We start from the raw sequence: 18,654 nt of genomic DNA on the forward strand, positions 1-18,654 counted from the left end.
TCATGTCTCCTCTCAGCCTTCTCTTCTGCAGGCTAAACATGCCCATCTCTTTAAGACACTCCTCACAGGGCTTGTTCTCTCGACCCTTGATCATTTTAGTCACCCTCCTCTGGACAGATTCCCGCTTGTCAACATCTCCCTTGAATTGCGGTGCCCAGAATTGGACACAGTGTGATTCCAGGTGTGATCTGATCAAGGCAGAATAGAGCATGGGTAGCATGACTTCCCAAGATCTAGACACTAGACTCCTATTTATGCAGGTCAAAATCCCATTGGCTTTTTTAGCTGCTGCATCACATTGTTAGCTCATGTTTAATTTATTGTCTACAAGGACTCCAAGAACTTTTTTCACACATACTGCTGTTGAGTCAGGCATCCCCCATTCATATTGCCTTCGTGACTAGAAGCCCCTGATATATTTGATAGTAGAAAATCCCCCTGCATGACTATGTGAAGTTAAGATTTCTTTATATTTGTCCTGGATCTCCCATCTTAAGAATAGTATGAAAAAGATTTGTAACTTTTTTTCTTAATGGGAAACTTCAGTTGAAATTTCTTCTTGCCATCCCAGGTGAACCAAAGAGTCTTTTGGACTCTCTGCTTAGTCTAATTATCTACCTCTTCGTATTTCCCAAAATTTGGTCTTCCAGCTGTTTTGGATTGTAGCTCCCAGAATTCCTAACTGTTGGACAAGCTGGCTGAGGCCACTGGGAGTTGAAGACCGAGACTGCTGGAGGACCAAAGTTTGGGAACCACTATAATTTTGTCAAAAGTAAGTTTTGTAAATAATCAAAAGCAACTTTTTGGTTCAAGAACAGGATTTTGGACAAATCTGAGTAAGATAACTATACTACTGTTCCATGAAAGTAGTGGTGGTTCTAAGAAAGGCGTTGTCTTATTCAACTGGGTCATACCATTCGAGCAAGGGTAAGGGCTGTTGGTTTTGGAGGTGACCACTTTTGTGGCCTGTTCTTCTTCTCCTGTTTCTCTAATATTGCTAGGTTTTCTTCTTCAGGAATCAACTGATTATTTAACTGGCCTCTTGCTCGTTGTCTCAGGGATTCCACTAGCAGGGCACACTGAAAACAAACAAAAAATACGTTTAGACTTCCCTCCCAATGATTTCAGAAAAATGTATTAGCAGTTCCTACTCTGGCTGAACCACAAAGGAAAAGCATTTACTATTTCCACCCAATCTGAAAGGAAAGTGGAGATGTTCCCAAACATGTAAGGCATGGACTTGAAACATGCCCTATGCATGAAGAAAAACTGAATTCTGTTTCGCCTTCTGTATCAGATTCGTAGGATAATTATTGTTTCATTTCCCATCATCTATATGTTTTTACTGGTTCATATTTTATTGTTCCTATTCGAAGCTTTTCATGACCTATCTAGTGCAGATCAAATGATGCAAAATAAGTATTTTTAAAGGATGTGATTTCCTAGCTGGCCTACTGCAGGTTAGAAACACACCTCTCCCTTTCATACTTTATGGTTTTGTCCCAGTAGCTACAACTGGAATAATGTTCAGATTCCACCTGAATATTAAAAAGAACTTCCTAACTGTGAGAGCTGTTCAGCAGTGGAACTCTCTGCTCCGGAGTGTAGTGGAGACTCCTTCTTTGGAGGCTTTTAAACAGAGGCTGGATGGCCATCTGTCGGGGGTGCTTTGAATGCAATTTTCCTGCTACCTGGCAGGGGGTTGGACTGGATGGCCCATGAGGTCTCTTCCACCTCTATGGTCCTATGATTCTAAACATCAGAAGTGGCCCCTGAGTGTGGTTCAGAAGTTGATAATTGTTGACATAAGGTACCCAACATAGTATGGAATTGCTGCCAACTTGTGGCTCTTTTGGACCTTCCTAATACTCATTTGCTGTGCTTGCTCCTTTGCCTGCCTTCCTCAAGCAAATCAGTAATGATGGCAGCAAAGTCAAGGAGTTGAAACCTCTTGGGCGCTATCTCTCAGAAGTGGAGCAAACAATGTTTCTAAACACTCCCTACCATTCTGCTTAATGAATAATAGCCATTTTGAGGAGAAGTCAGGTTTGAATATACCTTATGAGAATAGTAAAGGTAAAGGTTTTCGCCTGACATTAAACCCAGTTGTGTCTGACTCTGGGGTTGGTCCATTTCTTAGCTGAAGAGCCGGCGTTGTCCATAGACACCTCCAAAGTCATGTGGCCGGCATGACCGCATGGAGCACCGTTACCTTCCCACCGGAGAGGTACCTATTGATCTACTCAAATTTGCATATTTTCGAACTGCTAGGTTGGCAGAAGCTGGGGCTAACAGTAGGAGCTCATACCGCTCCCCGGATTCAAACCTGCGAACTTGGTTAGCAAGATCAGCATCTCAGCGCTTTAACACACTGTGCCACTGGGGGCTCCTACCTTATGAGAATAGCTGACTGCTTTTTCCATCTCAGACAGGATGAGGCTGATATCATCACTTTCATAGATGCCTGGTTTGGGGGTGGGGAGTGAGAATAAGAATAAGACAGAATAAGAATGGATGCAAAAGAAAGCACTCGTATTTTTTTTTAAAGAATTAATCACAGTGGGATGAAAGAGGGAACTCAATTTTGGAAAAAGTACAGGAAGCCTACATGTTGTTACTGAGTAGAAGCTACAGGTCTACAAAAGGCACACCGAAGTCCATCACTGCACCTGTTTCTCCAAACCAATGAAAGCGTCCATTGGCAGACTGCACGATTTCTTTCAAAGCGGCAGCCGTTTCATTTGGACTTGCGTAGCGCGGGGGAATATCTTCATCGAAGGGAAAACCATTGACACTGAACAGGCAGACATGCAGCTGTAAGTCACAGCCTCCACAGACTTCAGTCATATAAGAGCATACTGCGTGCTGGAAAGCAAAGTGAAAAGTCACTGTCACCAAATTTATTATTTCACATTTATATGAGGGGTGAGGAACTTCAGCTCCTGGGCCAAATTCTCTCTAGGCTTCCTCCAATGGCTACAAACTCTACTCCATTATGTCATCATCTGATACAAAATCCAAATTTTCCATTTTTCCTTCTCATTGTAAAAGATTTCACAAGTGTTGAATTTGTAGAGAATAAGCAACTATGTTGACCTTTTTCTACAAGGAGCTTTTTTTGTGAATGTGATCACTCCTAGATGCCCATTAAGTCCTGCCTACTCTAAAATACTTTGGCTTGCCCAAATGGAAAGCTCGTGTAATTGCGTTTTTGCTTGGAAAATCCATTTCAACTTGTGAGGATTGCTGTCAAATCAGAAAGAGTGGCAGATGACATCATTCCTGCTAATCAAGAAATCTTATCATTTTGATCTTGAAAACTACCCTAGACCTCTGTCCCTTACCTAAAGGTATCCTAAGGTGGACTAAAGAGGTCTGTCAGTTTAATTAATTAATTTACAGCATTTATATTCTACCTGTCTCATCTCAAAGGAGAATCAGGGCAGATCACAGAACACATATACAGCAAACTTTCAATGCCATTTGTACACTGACGAGACAGACAATTATACATAGATAGGGGTATATATAGGCATTTCCCATCTTCGGCATCTTGGAAGCTTACGCTCAGTTCCAGCCACGGTGTGTGTGTGTGTGTGTGTGTGTGTGTGTGTGTGTGCGCGCGTGCTGTTGCTCCATTTTCCCTGTCAAAGAGCTTTGTTCATAAACTTCCTCCTTGACTGAATCGCTGGCATTTTCTGTTATTTCCCTATGGGTGCCTTAAATACCTCCCCGTTTTAAGCAGTACCTATTTATCTACTCACATTTTGCTTTCCAACTGCTAGGTAGGCAGAAGCTGGGCTAAACGCCAGGAGCTCACCACAACCTGGGCTTCCAACTGTCAACCTTTTGATTGGCAAGATTTACTGCAGCTTGTGGTTAACCTGCTTGAGTATACGAATAATTTTGAAATGTATAGGTAAAGGTAAAGGTTTTCCCCTGACATTAAGTCTAGTCATGTCCGACTCTGGGGGTTGGTGCTCATGTCATTTTCTAAGCTGAAGAGCCAGCATTGTCCGTAGACGCCTCCAAGGTCATGTGGCCAGCATGATTGCATGGAGTGCAATTGCCTTCCCATTGAAGTGGTACCTATTGATCTACTCACATTTGCATGTTTTCAAACTGCTAGGTTGGCAGAAGCTAGGGCTAACAGTGGGAGCTCATGCTGCGGGAGCTCCAGATGTGAACCTGCAACCTTTTGGTCAGCAAGTTCTGCAGCTCAGTGCATTAACCCACTGCACCACTGGAGGCTCCTTGTAATGTATACAACAGTGCAAAAATTAATAAAGAAAACATGCAGAGGACTCTCATGTTGACGTCTCTGTGAATGTGCAAATTATGGGAAACAATAAACAGATCCAGATGCATGTATCATGAGGTAACAATGGAATCATACCCACCACTTCTTGGTCAGGAACTCCAGTGGTGAACAGGTAAATGCTCTGAGATTCATATTTGTCTTTTTCCTGGAAGTCCACTTCCACAGCTCTTCTCAGAGCGGCCATCACATTTCTAGTGCCTTCACATTGCAAAGCTAATATCCACCTAAAAGAGAGATCTTAGCAGTGATCTAAACATGCAAGTGTTGCCTAGGTTCTAATGTGCCACGATTACAATCTCAAGTATTTATTTTTGCTTTGTGCCAGTTTAAGATGCAGTTTCTTTAAACAGCTTTAGATGTTACCTAGTAGCAAAAGAGTAGGAAGAGCATGTGAGTCACAATCCCTTGTGTGTGGGACTTGTGAAGAAGATGCAAAAACTATCTGAACGTATCTCTCTTTATGAGCCAGGTAGAGCATTAAGATCCGTGAAGGAGGTCCTGCTCTCGGTCCCATTGCGCTTGTAGGCGTGACTGGTGGGGATGAGAGACAGGGCCTTCTCGGTGGAGACCCCTCATCTGTGGAACTCCCTCCCCAGTGAGATCAGATTGTCCCCCTCCCTCCTGACGTTCAGGAAAGTACTCAAAAAATAGCTTTTCAAACAAGAAAAGAGATGAAGTTGTGAAGATATCCTGGGATTGATGCAGTGTCGAATGTCTTATGTTTTATGTTTGTTTATATCCAATGTTTTATAGTTTATTGGTTTTAACCAACTGTAATATGTTATTTTAGTTATGTAATACATTTTATATTGTGAGGCATTGAATTTAGTCATTTGCTTTGTTGTGAACCGGTTTAAGTCCCCCTAGGGTTTGAGAAAAGGGGTATATAAATGAAACAAACAAACAAATAATAATAAAATGAAACAACAACAACAACAACAACAACACTTTATTTATATTCCACCCTTCTCACCCCGAAGGGGACTCAGGGTGGATCACAGTACATATACACGGCAAACATTCATTGCCGCTTTGTATAGACAATACACAGACAGACAGATCAGAAGGAGATGGTTTGTTTCAGCTGTTTTTGGTGCCATGGAAGGTTGGGCTTGAGTCCAGGGGGTGCTGTTGCTCTATCCTCTATGACAAAAAGCTGTCAGGACTTCCTCCTTCCTTTTGGTCGCCAAGCATTTTCTGATCTTCTTTCTTTTATGGCGTCATAAAGCACCTCCCCCACTTTTAGCAGTACCTAATTTCTCTAATCTGATTTCAAATTGCTGAGGTAAACAATGAGCTAGGCTGACAGTTGGCAGCTCACGCCAACTTGGGGCTTCAAACTTGCAACCTTTTGGTTGATAGATCTTATAATTGCTGATGATTTACCAGCTGTGCTAAACTGGTGTTACATCTGGAATTTGTACCAGATATGCTCTTTTTAGCAGATGTTTATTTATACCGATAACATCCATGTGAAATTGCTAACCTGGTCTTCAAAAGCAACAAAGGAAACTTACTTACCTCCAGGCATGTTGTAAATTATCTGGATGTGGAGGAACCATTTTGGGTTGCCATGCCTTAACATCACTTCCAAAACTGCAAAAACATAAAAATAATTCAATATTAGTTGCATTCATGAACCCCCTTAAACTGTAAATCTTAGTGTAATAAACCATAATGTGAATAAGCTATGGGCTGGGGCATATGCATTTATTTTTACTTCATTTTGCTTCTCTCTTCATGACAGTGGATAAATAAACCCAGAAGAGATAGCATTGAGAAATGGCCAAATTATGTGGGTTTATGTGGAGGATTTAGGTATGTATATCAAAGCAAGTTACAGTTCTTTATCCAGTAACTAAGCCATCACAGAAGCATCCTTTTATCCATCCTATAGTTATTGGGGTTGCTCAGAGCCTTCAGCACCACTGCTTGATAAAGGCTTTTTTATAGTTCAAGTGCAAAGCATCTCCTGGCTAGGAATGGAAAAATTATTGTCGAAAATGTATTTCTCAAGTGTTTGGAAATTAAGATGAGATGAATTCTGGACTCAAGAATATCTTTACAGAAATCAATGTGCAGAAAATTTAAACACAAGAAGATTTCCATAGAAAACAGCACTTTGTATACTATGAACAGCATTTTCTGCATACAAAAATGTACAAGTTCTGTGCAAAAACAACTCCTAAACTTGAATAGTGTTCCAAAATGATATTTTTCAAAAACTTTCTCAAAGAGGGAAGGATATTGCTAAAATTCCTAGTTGCACTGTTCCTTTGAGGAGAAACTTAGTGAAGAGTGACATCCTAAGGCTCCCCCTTTTCCAGTGTCTCCCCAACTCCTCCTCTCCATATGTATTCAAATAATAATAATACACTTTATTTTTATTCTGCTCTACCCCCCCCCCCCCCCGGAGGGGACTCAGAACAGAGTACAACACAGATAGGTAAACATTCAGTGCCTTAATACTGTGGAATAACAATGACATACTGATACACAGAACAAAGGTAAAGGCTTCCCCTTTCATCTCCGGCTTTCTGGAGGGGTTACTCAACTCTGGCCATGGAGAGGTGCAATTGTTCCATTTCCAAGCTGAGGAGCCTGTTGTCCATAGATATCTCCTGGTTGTGTTTTGCTGGCATGGTTACATAGGAGCCTTTATTACCTTCCTGCCGGTGCAGTACCTATTGATCTACTCACATTTGCATGTTTTTGAACTGCTAGGTTGGTAGGAGCTAGGGCTAACAGCGGAAGCTCAACCCACCCCGCAGCTTCGAACTGCCAACCTTTAGATCAGCAGATTCAACAATTTAATGGTTTAACCTGTTGCACCACCTCAGCCCCTGAGGCAGATGGTTCCTCTTAATTCAGATGGTTCCTGAAGCAAAAATGGTCTATGTCATTGATGGACCTATTATCCTCCATGAACAATGACAGACTTGCTTCGTAGTTACTCACGCTATAATATTGAAGAAATCCTTGCTTGGCATCTGCTCCTCAAGTAAGAGCCGCAGGCAATGCTGAACATGAATGATGTACATGGAGTTTGCTTTGGAGACATCAATAAGTATAACAGCCCTGTTTGAGAATTATGGAAATCAGCTACATTTATTTCATCAAGTAATCACACTGTGGAGATCTAGAGCAGGGAACCTATGAATCAGGGTTGGGGAAATCTTTGGATCTCCAGATATATTTTGGCACAACTTCTACAATCCCTTATTGCTGGCTCTGTTGACTGGTGAGAATTGAAATCCCCAATATCTGGATATATAAGAGTTGTCCACCCCCAAAATGAAGTTTACAATTTTGAGGAGGAAATAATATTAGTGTAATGGCAATAACTCTGACCCTTATCAATTCAGATAAAATTATGGCCATACATATTTCTGTACTACAAATCTGTTATGGGGAAGTGGTATGGATAAGAATTTTTAAGCATGGTATATTTTTTAAAAATCAATAATAATAATAACAATAACAATGAATTTGTGATTTTATTCTAACTACCTGCCTTTTGTAATTGTATGATATTGTATGATCTGTATTTTAATGTATTTTGTATTAATGTATTATGATGCTATTATGTTTACTATATTTGTGTTGAATTTTCTGCTGTTAGCCGGCCTGAGTCCCTCTTTGGAGGTCGAGAAGACTGGGCTATAATAGCTCTAAATAAATAAATAAAATAAATAAATAAACAATAACAATAATAATAGAACCAATAGAAGTTTTAAACTAAGTTAGGTGCTTTTTATTATTACATTTATCATTATTGTATGTTATGAAGTATATATAATGATTGTATCTTTGTATATTTTACTTGTTGACCTTATCAATTCATTACGAAAACTCTGTAATAATAATAATAATTACAATTATTATTATTATTATTATTATTATTATTATTGAAGGATTTAATAATAATAATAATAATAATAATAATAATAAGGATTGAAGAGAAACAACTGAAAAGCCTGACACGATATGAGGATTTAAAGATCGAATTGCAAAGACTCTGGCACAAGCCACTAAAGGTGGTCCCAGTGGTGATCGGCACACTGGGTGCAGTGTCTAAAGACCTTGGCCTGCACTTAAACACAATGGGCGCTGACAAAATTACCATCTGCCAGCTGCAAAAGGCCACCTTACTGAGACCTGCACGCATTATTCGCCGATACATCGCACAATTCTAGACACTTGGGAAGTGTCCGACGTGTGATCCAATACAACAGCCAGCAGAGTGTCTGCTGTGGACTCATCTTGTTGTGTTTCAAACAACAACAACAACAACAACAACAACAACAACAATAGAACAGGGTACAGACGCAGAAGAAAAAGCACAATACCTCCTCTCTCCTACCATTCCCCAAATTCTTCTACTACCAATTGAGAGCAAATCGATGCGCCTCTCATACAGCCTCACAATCCTTCCAAGTTGCTTCTGTAAATACAATACAGACATATGTGTTGTCGAAGGCTTTCATGGCTGGAATCACTGGGTTGTTGTGAATTTTTGGGACTGTATGGCCATGTTTCAGAAGCATTCTCTCCTTACGTTTCACCCACATCTATGGCAGGCATCCTCACAACCTCCGAGGATGCCTGCCATAGATGTGGGCAAAATGTCAGGAGCGAATGCTTCTGGAACATGGCCATACAGCCCAGAAAACTCACAACAACCCAATACAGACATAGCTGATGGTAATCATTACACAGACATTTGATACAATAATTTGGGAAAGGGCAAAGGCACAGTGTTGGTGAGAGAACGTATTCTGGCCTGCAAAGGTCTAAACCGAGTCCTGTTCACTCTGTAACCTCACCTTTCCTCCTGCTCTGTAGAGAACTGCTGCTATCTCCAGTCACTAAAGGTACATCCACACTACATAATTACAATGAATTTGATACCACTTCCGTTATCACGGCTCCATCTTATGGAATCCCGGGATTCATCAAGGTCTACTCCTGCAGCTGGAGGGAGTAAAATATAGAAGTCTTAGTTCCTCTCCAAACTACAGATCCCAACATTCCATAAAAAAGAGGCATTGTAGTATCAAACTGCTATGAATGTGCAGTGGGAATATACCCTAGATCTATACTAGGCATGGGCAAACGTTGGCCCTCCAAGTGTTTTGGACTTCAACTCCTACAATTCCTAACAGCCGGTAGGCCAAAGTTTGCCCATGCCTGGTTTACACAACATGTGCGGGGAGAATCCAAAGCCTAAGACACTAAAAAGCTACTTACTATCTACCTGAGAGATACTATGAGGTAAGACAGATTAAAAAGCAGCATTTTATAACAAACAAACTCAGATATATGTCTATTTATGTAGAATGAATTATAGTGATTAATTCCAAAGGAAAATGTTTTGGCTCTTCTGTGTTGCAAACTGGACACATTTGCATCATGAGCTAGGAATGTGTGAAATTTGTAAAAGATTGATGCAAAATGTTTTGCTCTGTAAAGCTTCCTCACCCCCACTCCCAGTATTGGTCATAAGGCAAAGGGTAGGTAAAGGTAAATGTTTCCCCTGACATTAAGTCCAGTTGTGTCTGACTCCGTGGGGTGGTGCTCATCTCCATTTCTAAGCTGAAGAGCCGGCATTGTCCATAGACACCTCCAAGGTCACTTAGCCACCATGACTGCATAGAGCACCATTACCTTCCCGCCGGAGCGGTACCTATTGATCTACTCACATCTGCATGTATTTCAACTGTTAGGTTGACAGAAGCTGTGGCTAACAGCAGGAGCTCATGCCACTCCCTGGATTCAAACTGTTGACCTTTCAGTAAGCAAGTTCAGCATCTCAGCGGTTTAACCCACTGTGCCACCGGGGCCAAAAGACAAGATGGTATACTATGATTCTATGATTCTATGATTCAACCCAGCCAACCTCGTATTTATTTATGTATAGGAACCATGGTGGCGCAATGGGTTAAACCCTTGTGCCAACTGAACTGCTGACATGAAGGTCGATGGTTTGACTTCATGAGATGGGGTGAGCTCCCATCTGTCAGCTCCAGCTTCCATGCGGAGACATGAAAAGCCTCCCACAGGATGGTAACACATCCGGGCGTCCCTTGGGCAACGTCTCTGTAGACAGCCAATTCTCTCACACCAGAAGTGACTTGCAGTTTCTCAAGTCACTTCTGACACAATTAAAAATATGTATAAACAGTAGTAAACTAGCAGTAATGTTCACTTGCTAATATATAGGTTGTAATGCACATGTGTCCTCAAAAAAGCATCACTGGTGAATTATTCTTTTGGCTGCAGAGAATTCACTGTTGCTGGATGCCAGGACAATATAATGATATTTATCAGGAATTCAGTCAAATCAGGCAAGGCTTGACTGGTAATCATCACCTGGTAGTTATAAAGTATTGGTGGGTCTACGTGGACATTTTTAACAGTTCCATCATGCCATTCAAACTGCATCATTGCTTTCTGAAATGAGAAAGAAGCAACACAACAAGAAATAATCAGGGCCAGCTAATACCTCCCAACAAAGGATTCCCCCAAGTAGGAAGTAGACTTGCTTTGAAGCTGCAAGGCTATTCAATACTAATCAAGGTGGCCAATTGAAACATTCACACTTGCCTCAAGCAGACAAGAGGTCTTTCTTCCACCTTGGACATTCCACAGACATATAAACCCCATTTTCCTAGTTTCCAACAGCCCTCACAACCTCTGAGAATGCCTGCCATAGATGTGGGTGAAACATCAGGAGACAATGCTTCTGGAGCATGGCCATACAGCCTGGAAAACTCACAACAACACAGTGATTCTGGCCATGAAAGCCTTCGACAATACAATTCCACATCCATGTGTCCATGTAGATCCCAACCACCCATTCAGGAGAAAAAGTATGAAATAAATGGAATGAAATGAATGCATATACATTAAGAAGCATGCTAGACTGGATGCATTCAAAGTACTAAATTTTTATTTAAAAAATATCCTCTACATTTACTTCATGTAACGTTGATGATACTCTTTTCTGAAGCACAGGCACAAATTCTTCTACTGGGGAAAAGGCATTTGGTGCCAAAACTTGATAAAGGATCAGCTTCTTGGCTGCAGCAAACAAAAATGGGAAAGATCAGCAAACATCCTTTTCTGTTGAGTCAGGACTTCATTCCACATGGAACTCTTTGACCTACTTTACCTTTCAGGCCATTCGTTTTCAGCCATTCAGCCGAGCTCTTGGTTAAAAGGTTAGGGATTTGTATCACAAGTGGACTTTCATGTCTTGGGGGCTTTGGCAGGCACACAGCTGAAGGAACCTCCAACCATTCCATGGAACCCTAGACACAAAAATGCAAAATGTTCTGTGTAGAAACTAGTAGAATTATCTTTATCTGTGCTATATTTCTAATATTTCCCCATTTCTCTCAAATAAGCTCAGAACAGGATCTGAGCTTATTTGAGAGAAATGGGGAAATATTAGAACAGGATCTATGCATATTTTATTCTAAGGACCACACTCAAAATAAATTAATCCAAAAGACATAATCTTGCTTATTTACATATACAGCTCCAGACTGGGGCTTCTTAAACTTTTTCCACTTGCAAACCCTTCCCACCCAAGAAATTTTAGGTAAATAGGTATATAAAATGTACTGAAAATAAACCAGCATTTGCATGGCTTGCTAAACAGACTGATTTTCCTTTTTGTGGAGTATACTAAAGCACTTTCTGCAGAGTCTGATAGTGTTCAGAAACCTTTTACTTTTGGCCAAACATTCAGCTAAGGAAGCGTTTCTCAACCTGGTGGTCGGGATCCCTGGCGGGTCGCGAGGGGTGTCAGAGGGGTCACCAAACACCATCAGAAAACACAGTACTTTCTGGATTGTTGTAGGTTTTTCGGGTTATATGGCCATGTTCTAGAAGCATTCTCTCCTGCAGCTTCTGCAGGGAGAATGCTTCTGGAACATGGCCTCATAACCCAAAAAACCTACAACAACCTAGTGATTCCAGTCATGAAAGCCTTCATTTTCTGTTGGTCATGGGGGTTCTGTGTGGCGAGTTCGGCCCAATTTTATCGTTGGTGGGGTTCAGAATGCTCTTTAATTGTAGGTGAACTATAAATCCCAGCAACGACATCTTCCAAATGTCAAGCTCTATTTTCCCCAAACTCCACCGATGTTCACATTTGGGCATGTTGAGTATCCATGCCAAGTTTGGTCCAGATCTATCATTGTGTGTGTCCACAGTGCTCTCTGGATGTAGGTGAACTACAACTCCAAAACTCAAGGCCAATAACCACCTAAGCCTTCCAGTAGTTTCTGTTGGTCACGGGAGTTCTGTGTGCCAAGTTTGGTTCAATTCCAACGTCGGTGGAGTTCAGAATGCTCTTTGATTGTAGGTGAACTATAAATCCCAGCAATTACGACTCCCAAATGACAAAATCAACCCCCTCCTCACCCCACCAGTATTCAAATTTAGGTATATTTGGTATTTGTGCCAAATTTGGTCCAGTGAATGAAAATACCTCCTGCATATCAGATATTTACATTAAGATTCATAACAGTAGCAAAATTACAGTTATGAAGTAGTAATTAAAATAATTTTATGGTTGGGGGTCACCACAACATGAGGAGCTCTATTAAGAGGTTGCGGCATTAGGAAGGTTGAGAACCACTAAGCTTAGGGATCCACAGTTTAAGAATTAGTTCTCTAGATTATTTAAATCGAACACTCTAAGCCAGGCAAGGGCAAACTTCAGCCCTCCAGGTATATTGAACTCTCAGCCGGTACGCTGTTAGGAATTGTGGGAGTTGAAGTCCCAAACACCTGAAGGGCTGAAGTTTGCCCTTGCCTGCTCTAAGCCAAGCATCTCTTGTCCTTTGCCTGTTTCAGACTTCAACTTACACCACCTCTAGCGAACCATTGATCAAGATGATGATAGTTGTACTTTGAAACATCTGGAGGATTCAGAGGGCCTTCACTCCTCATCTAACTACTCTTCAGTTCCTGATTGCAAAGATTCTGCAGAAGTCAATTACTAAAATCCATGCCATATGAGCACAGCATAGAAGAAGCACATTCCTCTTTTCTCCATGCTGAGGGGGAAAAGGAAGGGGCCTGAGGCTGTTAGGAATGTTGGGAGTTGAAGTCCACAACACTTGGAGGGCCCAAGTTTGCCCATGCCTAGTCTAAGACAATGGCAGTCACATCCCCTGAATTAATCTTGTCAAGAAAACACCATGATAGGGTTGCTATAAGTTGATTTGAAAGCACCTAAGAATAACATACTTTTAATATAGAAAGAGAGCTTGATTTGATTCAGGATTCACCAAAATCAACAATATGGAGCACTATTACATTGCTATGGCATATATGTACTTATTGATTTTCTTTCAGAAGATCTTCTTTCTCATTTTGTTTACATGCCACTCAAGGTCAAAGGTAAAGGTAAAGGTTTTCCCCTGACATTAAGTCCAGTTGTGTCCGACTCTGGGGGTTGGTGCTCATCTCCATTTCTAAGCCAAAGAGCCAGCGTTGTCCGTAGACACCTCCAAGGTCATATGGCCAGCACGACTGCATGGTGTGCTGTTACCTTCCCGCCAGAGCAGTATCTATTGATCTACTCACATTTGCATGTTTTCAAACTGCTAGGTTGGCAGAAGCTGGGGCTAACAGCTGGAGCTCACCCTGATCCCTGGATTTGAACCTGCGACCTTTCGATCAGCAAGTTCAGAAGCTCAGTGCTTTAACCCACTGAGCCACCGGGGGCTCCACTCAAGGTAACTAACAACAAATAAGAAACTGTCAAAGTAAAACATTAGATAACTAGACATTCAAGAACCTTTAGTGCTATTATCCTCTTGAAGTCAAAGTACTTACCTCTTTGATTAAATTAAAAAGCGAGTCAACCATCCTGCCTTGGTAGATTTCGCTTATAATGCTGAGCAAGTGTTCGGCTTTTTGACGTTCACAAAGGACAAAGTGGATATCATTGCTGTCACAACCCTGAGGCAATGTTGAGGAAAGGATCAGATGTATTTTGAGTTATTTGCAGGTTCGCTATCTTACCACATTTTAATTATTTATTTACAATTTACACAATGAAGTTATGCATTACTGTAGTATGATTTCTCATTTTTGATAGAAAACTCACAAAGTTATGTTTAAATATAATCTCATCAAAAGCAGAAATATGAACTATAAATGTAAGAAGAGTCATGATGGACACAACTGAAGGTCTATCTCTAGCTCAGCATATTGGATGGCCATCTCTCAGGAGTGCTTTGAATGCGATCTTCCTGCTTCTTGGCAGGGGGTTGAACTGGATGGCCCCGAGGTTTCTTCCAGCTCTATGAATCTATATTGTTTGCACAGTTACTAACAAGTTTTATATGTCTGCAAGGAATAAAGGTGCCAACATCCTTTACTTCATCTTCCCCAGCAACTGACTACAGAATTATCTAAGGCTGGGATGATAATATGTATCATCCCAGATCCTTGGAAGAGCAAGGTGCAATCTTCCAGATGTTACTGTATTGGAACTTCAATCAAAGTGACGGAAGATGGGAACAAAACTCAACAAAATCAGCACAGCCACAAGTTGCTCATTCCTAATTTGCACGTATGCACAGCTTCTTGATCTAAGGTCCCATCTACACTGCCATATAATGCAGTATACAGCAATATGGATGGGGCCTAAGAGTGCCAAATTCATATTTAAGCAGATCAAAAGATATAGAATAGCAACCCAGAAAACATGTATTTCAATTCACCCTTTCCAAATTCAAAACTTCTCAAACAGGCGGTAAATTATGCAAGATGAGTGGGTTGCTGTGAGTTTTACGGGCTGTATGGCCATGTTCCAGAAGCATTCTCTCCTGACATTTCACCCACATCTATGGCAGGCATCCCCAGAGGTTGAGGAGTCTGTTGGAAACTAGGCAAGTGAGGTTTATATATCTGTGGAATGTGCAGGATGGGAGAAAGGGCTCTTGTCTGCTTGAGGTAAATGTGAATGTTGCACCTTGATTAGCATTTAATGGATTGTCAAAGGATTTCGTGGCCGGAATCACTGGGTTGTTATAAGTTTTGTCGGGCTATATGGCCATGTTCTAGAGACATTCTCTCCTGACGTTTCACCTGCATCTATGGCAAGCATCCTCAGAGGTTGTGAGATCTCACTACCGCTGAGGATGTTTGCCATAGATACAAGCGAAATGTCAGGAGAGAATGCCTCTAGAACATGGCCATATAGCCCGAAAAAAACCTACAACAACCCAGCATTTAATAGCTTTGCAGCTTCAAAGCCTGGCTGGTTGCTGCCTGGGGGAATCCTTTGTTGCCAGGTGTTAGCTGGCCCTCATTGATTTTTGTCTGGAATTCCCCTGCTTTTTGAGTGTTGCTCTTTATTTACTGTCCTGATTTTAGAGTTCTTTTTAGTACTGGAATCCAAATTTTGTTCATTTTCATGTTTTTTCCTTTCTGTTGAAATTGTCCACATGCTTGTGGATTTCAATAGCTTCTCTGTGTACTAGTCAGACATGGAAGTTGTTAGAATGGTCCAGCATTTCTACGTTCTCAAATAGTATGCCGTGTCCAGGTTGAAACGTCATGAGAGAATGCTTTTGGAATGTGACCATACAGCCTGGAAAACTCACAGCAACCCAGTGATTCGGCCATGAAAGCCTTCGACAACACTCTGCTAGTCTGGCAGAAGCTGGGGCTAACAATGGGAGCTCACCCCATCCTGCAGATAAGAACGGCCGACCTTGTGGTCAGCAAGTTCTGCAGTTTAGTGCTACCGCATCCTCCTGTATCTATCCTGTGCTGTTTTTATTTTCCATTTTGTAACCAAAGGCCAGAAAATGGGAGCCACAAGTGTGTGAAACTGGCATGAAATGAAATATTTTCTAGTAATGCTGCTATGAATCTTAAAATAAGGATGGATCTGCTCCCTTTTATGTTGTTATACTGTATATCAGTATTTTGAAAGAGGACGCTTCTTATTCACTAGATAACCAGGTGAATGAGCCTGTGAAAGGGCAGCAATCTTCATGACAACTATTTAAATTAGAGCACAAGCAACTCTGATTAAACATCACTTACTTCCTCCTTGGTTGAATAACAATGGTAACTGCCTCTCACATCTTCTGCCATGCTTTTTACAACTGCCTGTATTGATTGTATTAAAGAAAAGTACTCAGTTGAGAAATAATTCAAAGATATCAAGGTCACTAAACCAGAACTTTATAAAGAATAGGAGAAGAAACCTGGACTTAAATAGAAAACCATCATGATTCATTGCCGCTTGTCCAAAATGATCACACCCTGTTTACACATGCATACAGTTCTATTACATCTGGCAGTTTTTCCATCCTGAACATGAAGAAGTTTGTGAATGTTGATAAATTCTTTTCAGTTCCGACATTAACTAGAATTCTCAAACAACCCTATTAAAGGGCCTTTCAAAAAGTTGCAATTCCTAATCCATCTGCAGATCCACTTCCAATCTGAGATGGAGATACTTCTTCACTTGCTACCATTTCTTTGCAACTAGGGACACCAAAGTCTGAAACGGGGCTTCCTGCATGTCAAGTATGTGCCTCAGCACTACATTATGTCAACTACAGACTTACAGGAGGGACGTGACTACTGCAATCATATGTGACGGTATGGACCAGCAAATCTCTCCCAGCTGTGCCTTGTTGGATATAGTCGGACAATATTCCTGAAGACTGATCTGGACTAGTTTGAGAAAGAAGAAAAGTTATTCTAAACATTAGGAAATTAAATCAAAGGATTAAGTTTATCAAGCAAATAAAAAGTCAGCATTTGCTGTTGATTCAGAGAAACGACTTACCAGCTTGCAACAATAATCACAAGCGAATCCAGTTCTTTTAGAACAAGGACTTTCTTCAAAGCTTTCAGTAAATTGCTGCCTCCACTGGGTTTCAGTTCCTGGACCCATTGCCTTGCTTCATGTAAGCTATCAGAGGGGAATTGAAGCAGAATAGATTGCATGCCAATTAGATACAAGTTAGTGCCAAACATTGTAAAAAAATACTACATTGGCACATGACTGTATTAAGGTAAACGTAAAGGTTTCCACTTTACATTAATTCTTGTTGTGACTAATTCTGGGGGGTGGTGCTTATCTCCATTTCTAAGCCAAAGAGCTGGCGTTGTTCATAGATGCCTCCAAGGTCATGTGGCCGGCATGACTGCATGGAGCACCATTATCTTTCTGTAGAAGAGGTACCAATTGATCTACTCACATTTGCATGTTTTCGATCTGCTAGCTTGGCAGAAGCTGGGATTAAGAGCGGAAGCTCACCCCACTCCCCAGATTTGAACCGTCGACCTTTCCATCAGCAAGTTCAGCAGCTCAGTGGTTTAACCTTCTGTGCCACCAGGGGGCTCATAATGACTGTATTATCAATATCCAAATAAGGTATTCCCCTTATATTGTCCATTTGTGTCCAACTCTGGGGGGGGGGGGGGGGTGATGCTCATCTCCATTTCTAAGCCATAGAACCGGTGTTGTCCATCGACGCCTTCTAGGTCATGTGGCCAGCATGACTGCATGGAGCACCCTTTACCGTCCCGCCGGAGCAGTTCCTATTTACCTACTCACATTTGCATGTTTTCAAACTGCTAGGCTGGCAGAAGCTGGGGCTAACAGCGGGAGCTCACCCCACTCCCCAGATTTGAACCGATGACCTTTCGATCAGCAAGTTCAGCAGCAAGTTCAGCAGTGGTTTAACCTGCTGCACCACCAGGGGCTCCTAATGACTGTATTATCAATATCCAAGTATCAGTCTGCAAAAGGCCTGACAGACAGTCTGCAAAAGGCCTGATAATTCTAGAAAGTCCCAGAATTCCTTAAATAGGACTAGCTATTCACCTGTCCATACGCATGCAAATGAACACACACACTGTACTGTATGCTACTAGCCCTTGCCTCTGTGGGCTGTTTCACAATAGCAGCTTCAGGGTTATCAAGGTGTTAAAAATAAGCCTGACAATTTTGTTTTTGTTCAGTGAAGAGTTTGGAGGCCTCAGTTTCCAACCACAAAATGAGTTTCTCATTTGTTAGCATTTGTTTTGTTTTTATTTGAATGACATGCTCTGAGCATCTTTGGCTGATGCGCCCTGCTTAATGACATCACCAGGGCAACCTCCTGCAACATCCCTGAGACACAAAGGAGCAATTGCCCACATGCACTGCTCCAGAAGCCATTGAAGCTCAGGCAAGCCAGTCAGAGGCTGATGGAAATTTCCATGGAGGTCTAAAAGCCAAACAGAAGAATGGATGGAAACCATGACATTCAGATAAAGTGACCTTGCATGTTGTGCAT

At 41.4% G+C, this 18,654-nt stretch overlaps 1 protein-coding gene across 1 annotated transcript in view; it reads right to left on the bottom strand.

The window, feature by feature from the left end:
- LOC137097865 (von Willebrand factor A domain-containing protein 3A-like) overlaps nucleotides 1–18,654 on the bottom strand; it is a 46,686-nt gene that overhangs the window by 11,061 nt on the left and 16,971 nt on the right. The window contains exons 9-22 of the mRNA XM_067473113.1: nucleotides 17,157–17,282; nucleotides 16,933–17,041; nucleotides 16,403–16,468; nucleotides 14,177–14,302; nucleotides 11,496–11,634; nucleotides 11,301–11,404; nucleotides 10,694–10,774; nucleotides 8,671–8,765; nucleotides 7,280–7,399; nucleotides 5,843–5,917; nucleotides 4,401–4,545; nucleotides 2,670–2,865; nucleotides 2,394–2,464; nucleotides 915–1,079 (exon numbers count right to left, since the gene is read on the bottom strand). Coding sequence (XP_067329214.1) covers nucleotides 915–1,079; nucleotides 2,394–2,464; nucleotides 2,670–2,865; nucleotides 4,401–4,545; nucleotides 5,843–5,917; nucleotides 7,280–7,399; nucleotides 8,671–8,765; nucleotides 10,694–10,774; nucleotides 11,301–11,404; nucleotides 11,496–11,634; nucleotides 14,177–14,302; nucleotides 16,403–16,468; nucleotides 16,933–17,041; nucleotides 17,157–17,282 — 1,618 coding nt within the window. The remainder of the gene's footprint in view (nucleotides 1–914; nucleotides 1,080–2,393; nucleotides 2,465–2,669; nucleotides 2,866–4,400; nucleotides 4,546–5,842; nucleotides 5,918–7,279; nucleotides 7,400–8,670; nucleotides 8,766–10,693; nucleotides 10,775–11,300; nucleotides 11,405–11,495; nucleotides 11,635–14,176; nucleotides 14,303–16,402; nucleotides 16,469–16,932; nucleotides 17,042–17,156; nucleotides 17,283–18,654) is intronic.

The sequence above is a fragment of the Anolis sagrei genome, chromosome X (assembly GCF_037176765.1).
Source record: "Anolis sagrei isolate rAnoSag1 chromosome X, rAnoSag1.mat, whole genome shotgun sequence".
Lineage (NCBI taxonomy): Eukaryota > Metazoa > Chordata > Lepidosauria > Squamata > Dactyloidae > Anolis > Anolis sagrei.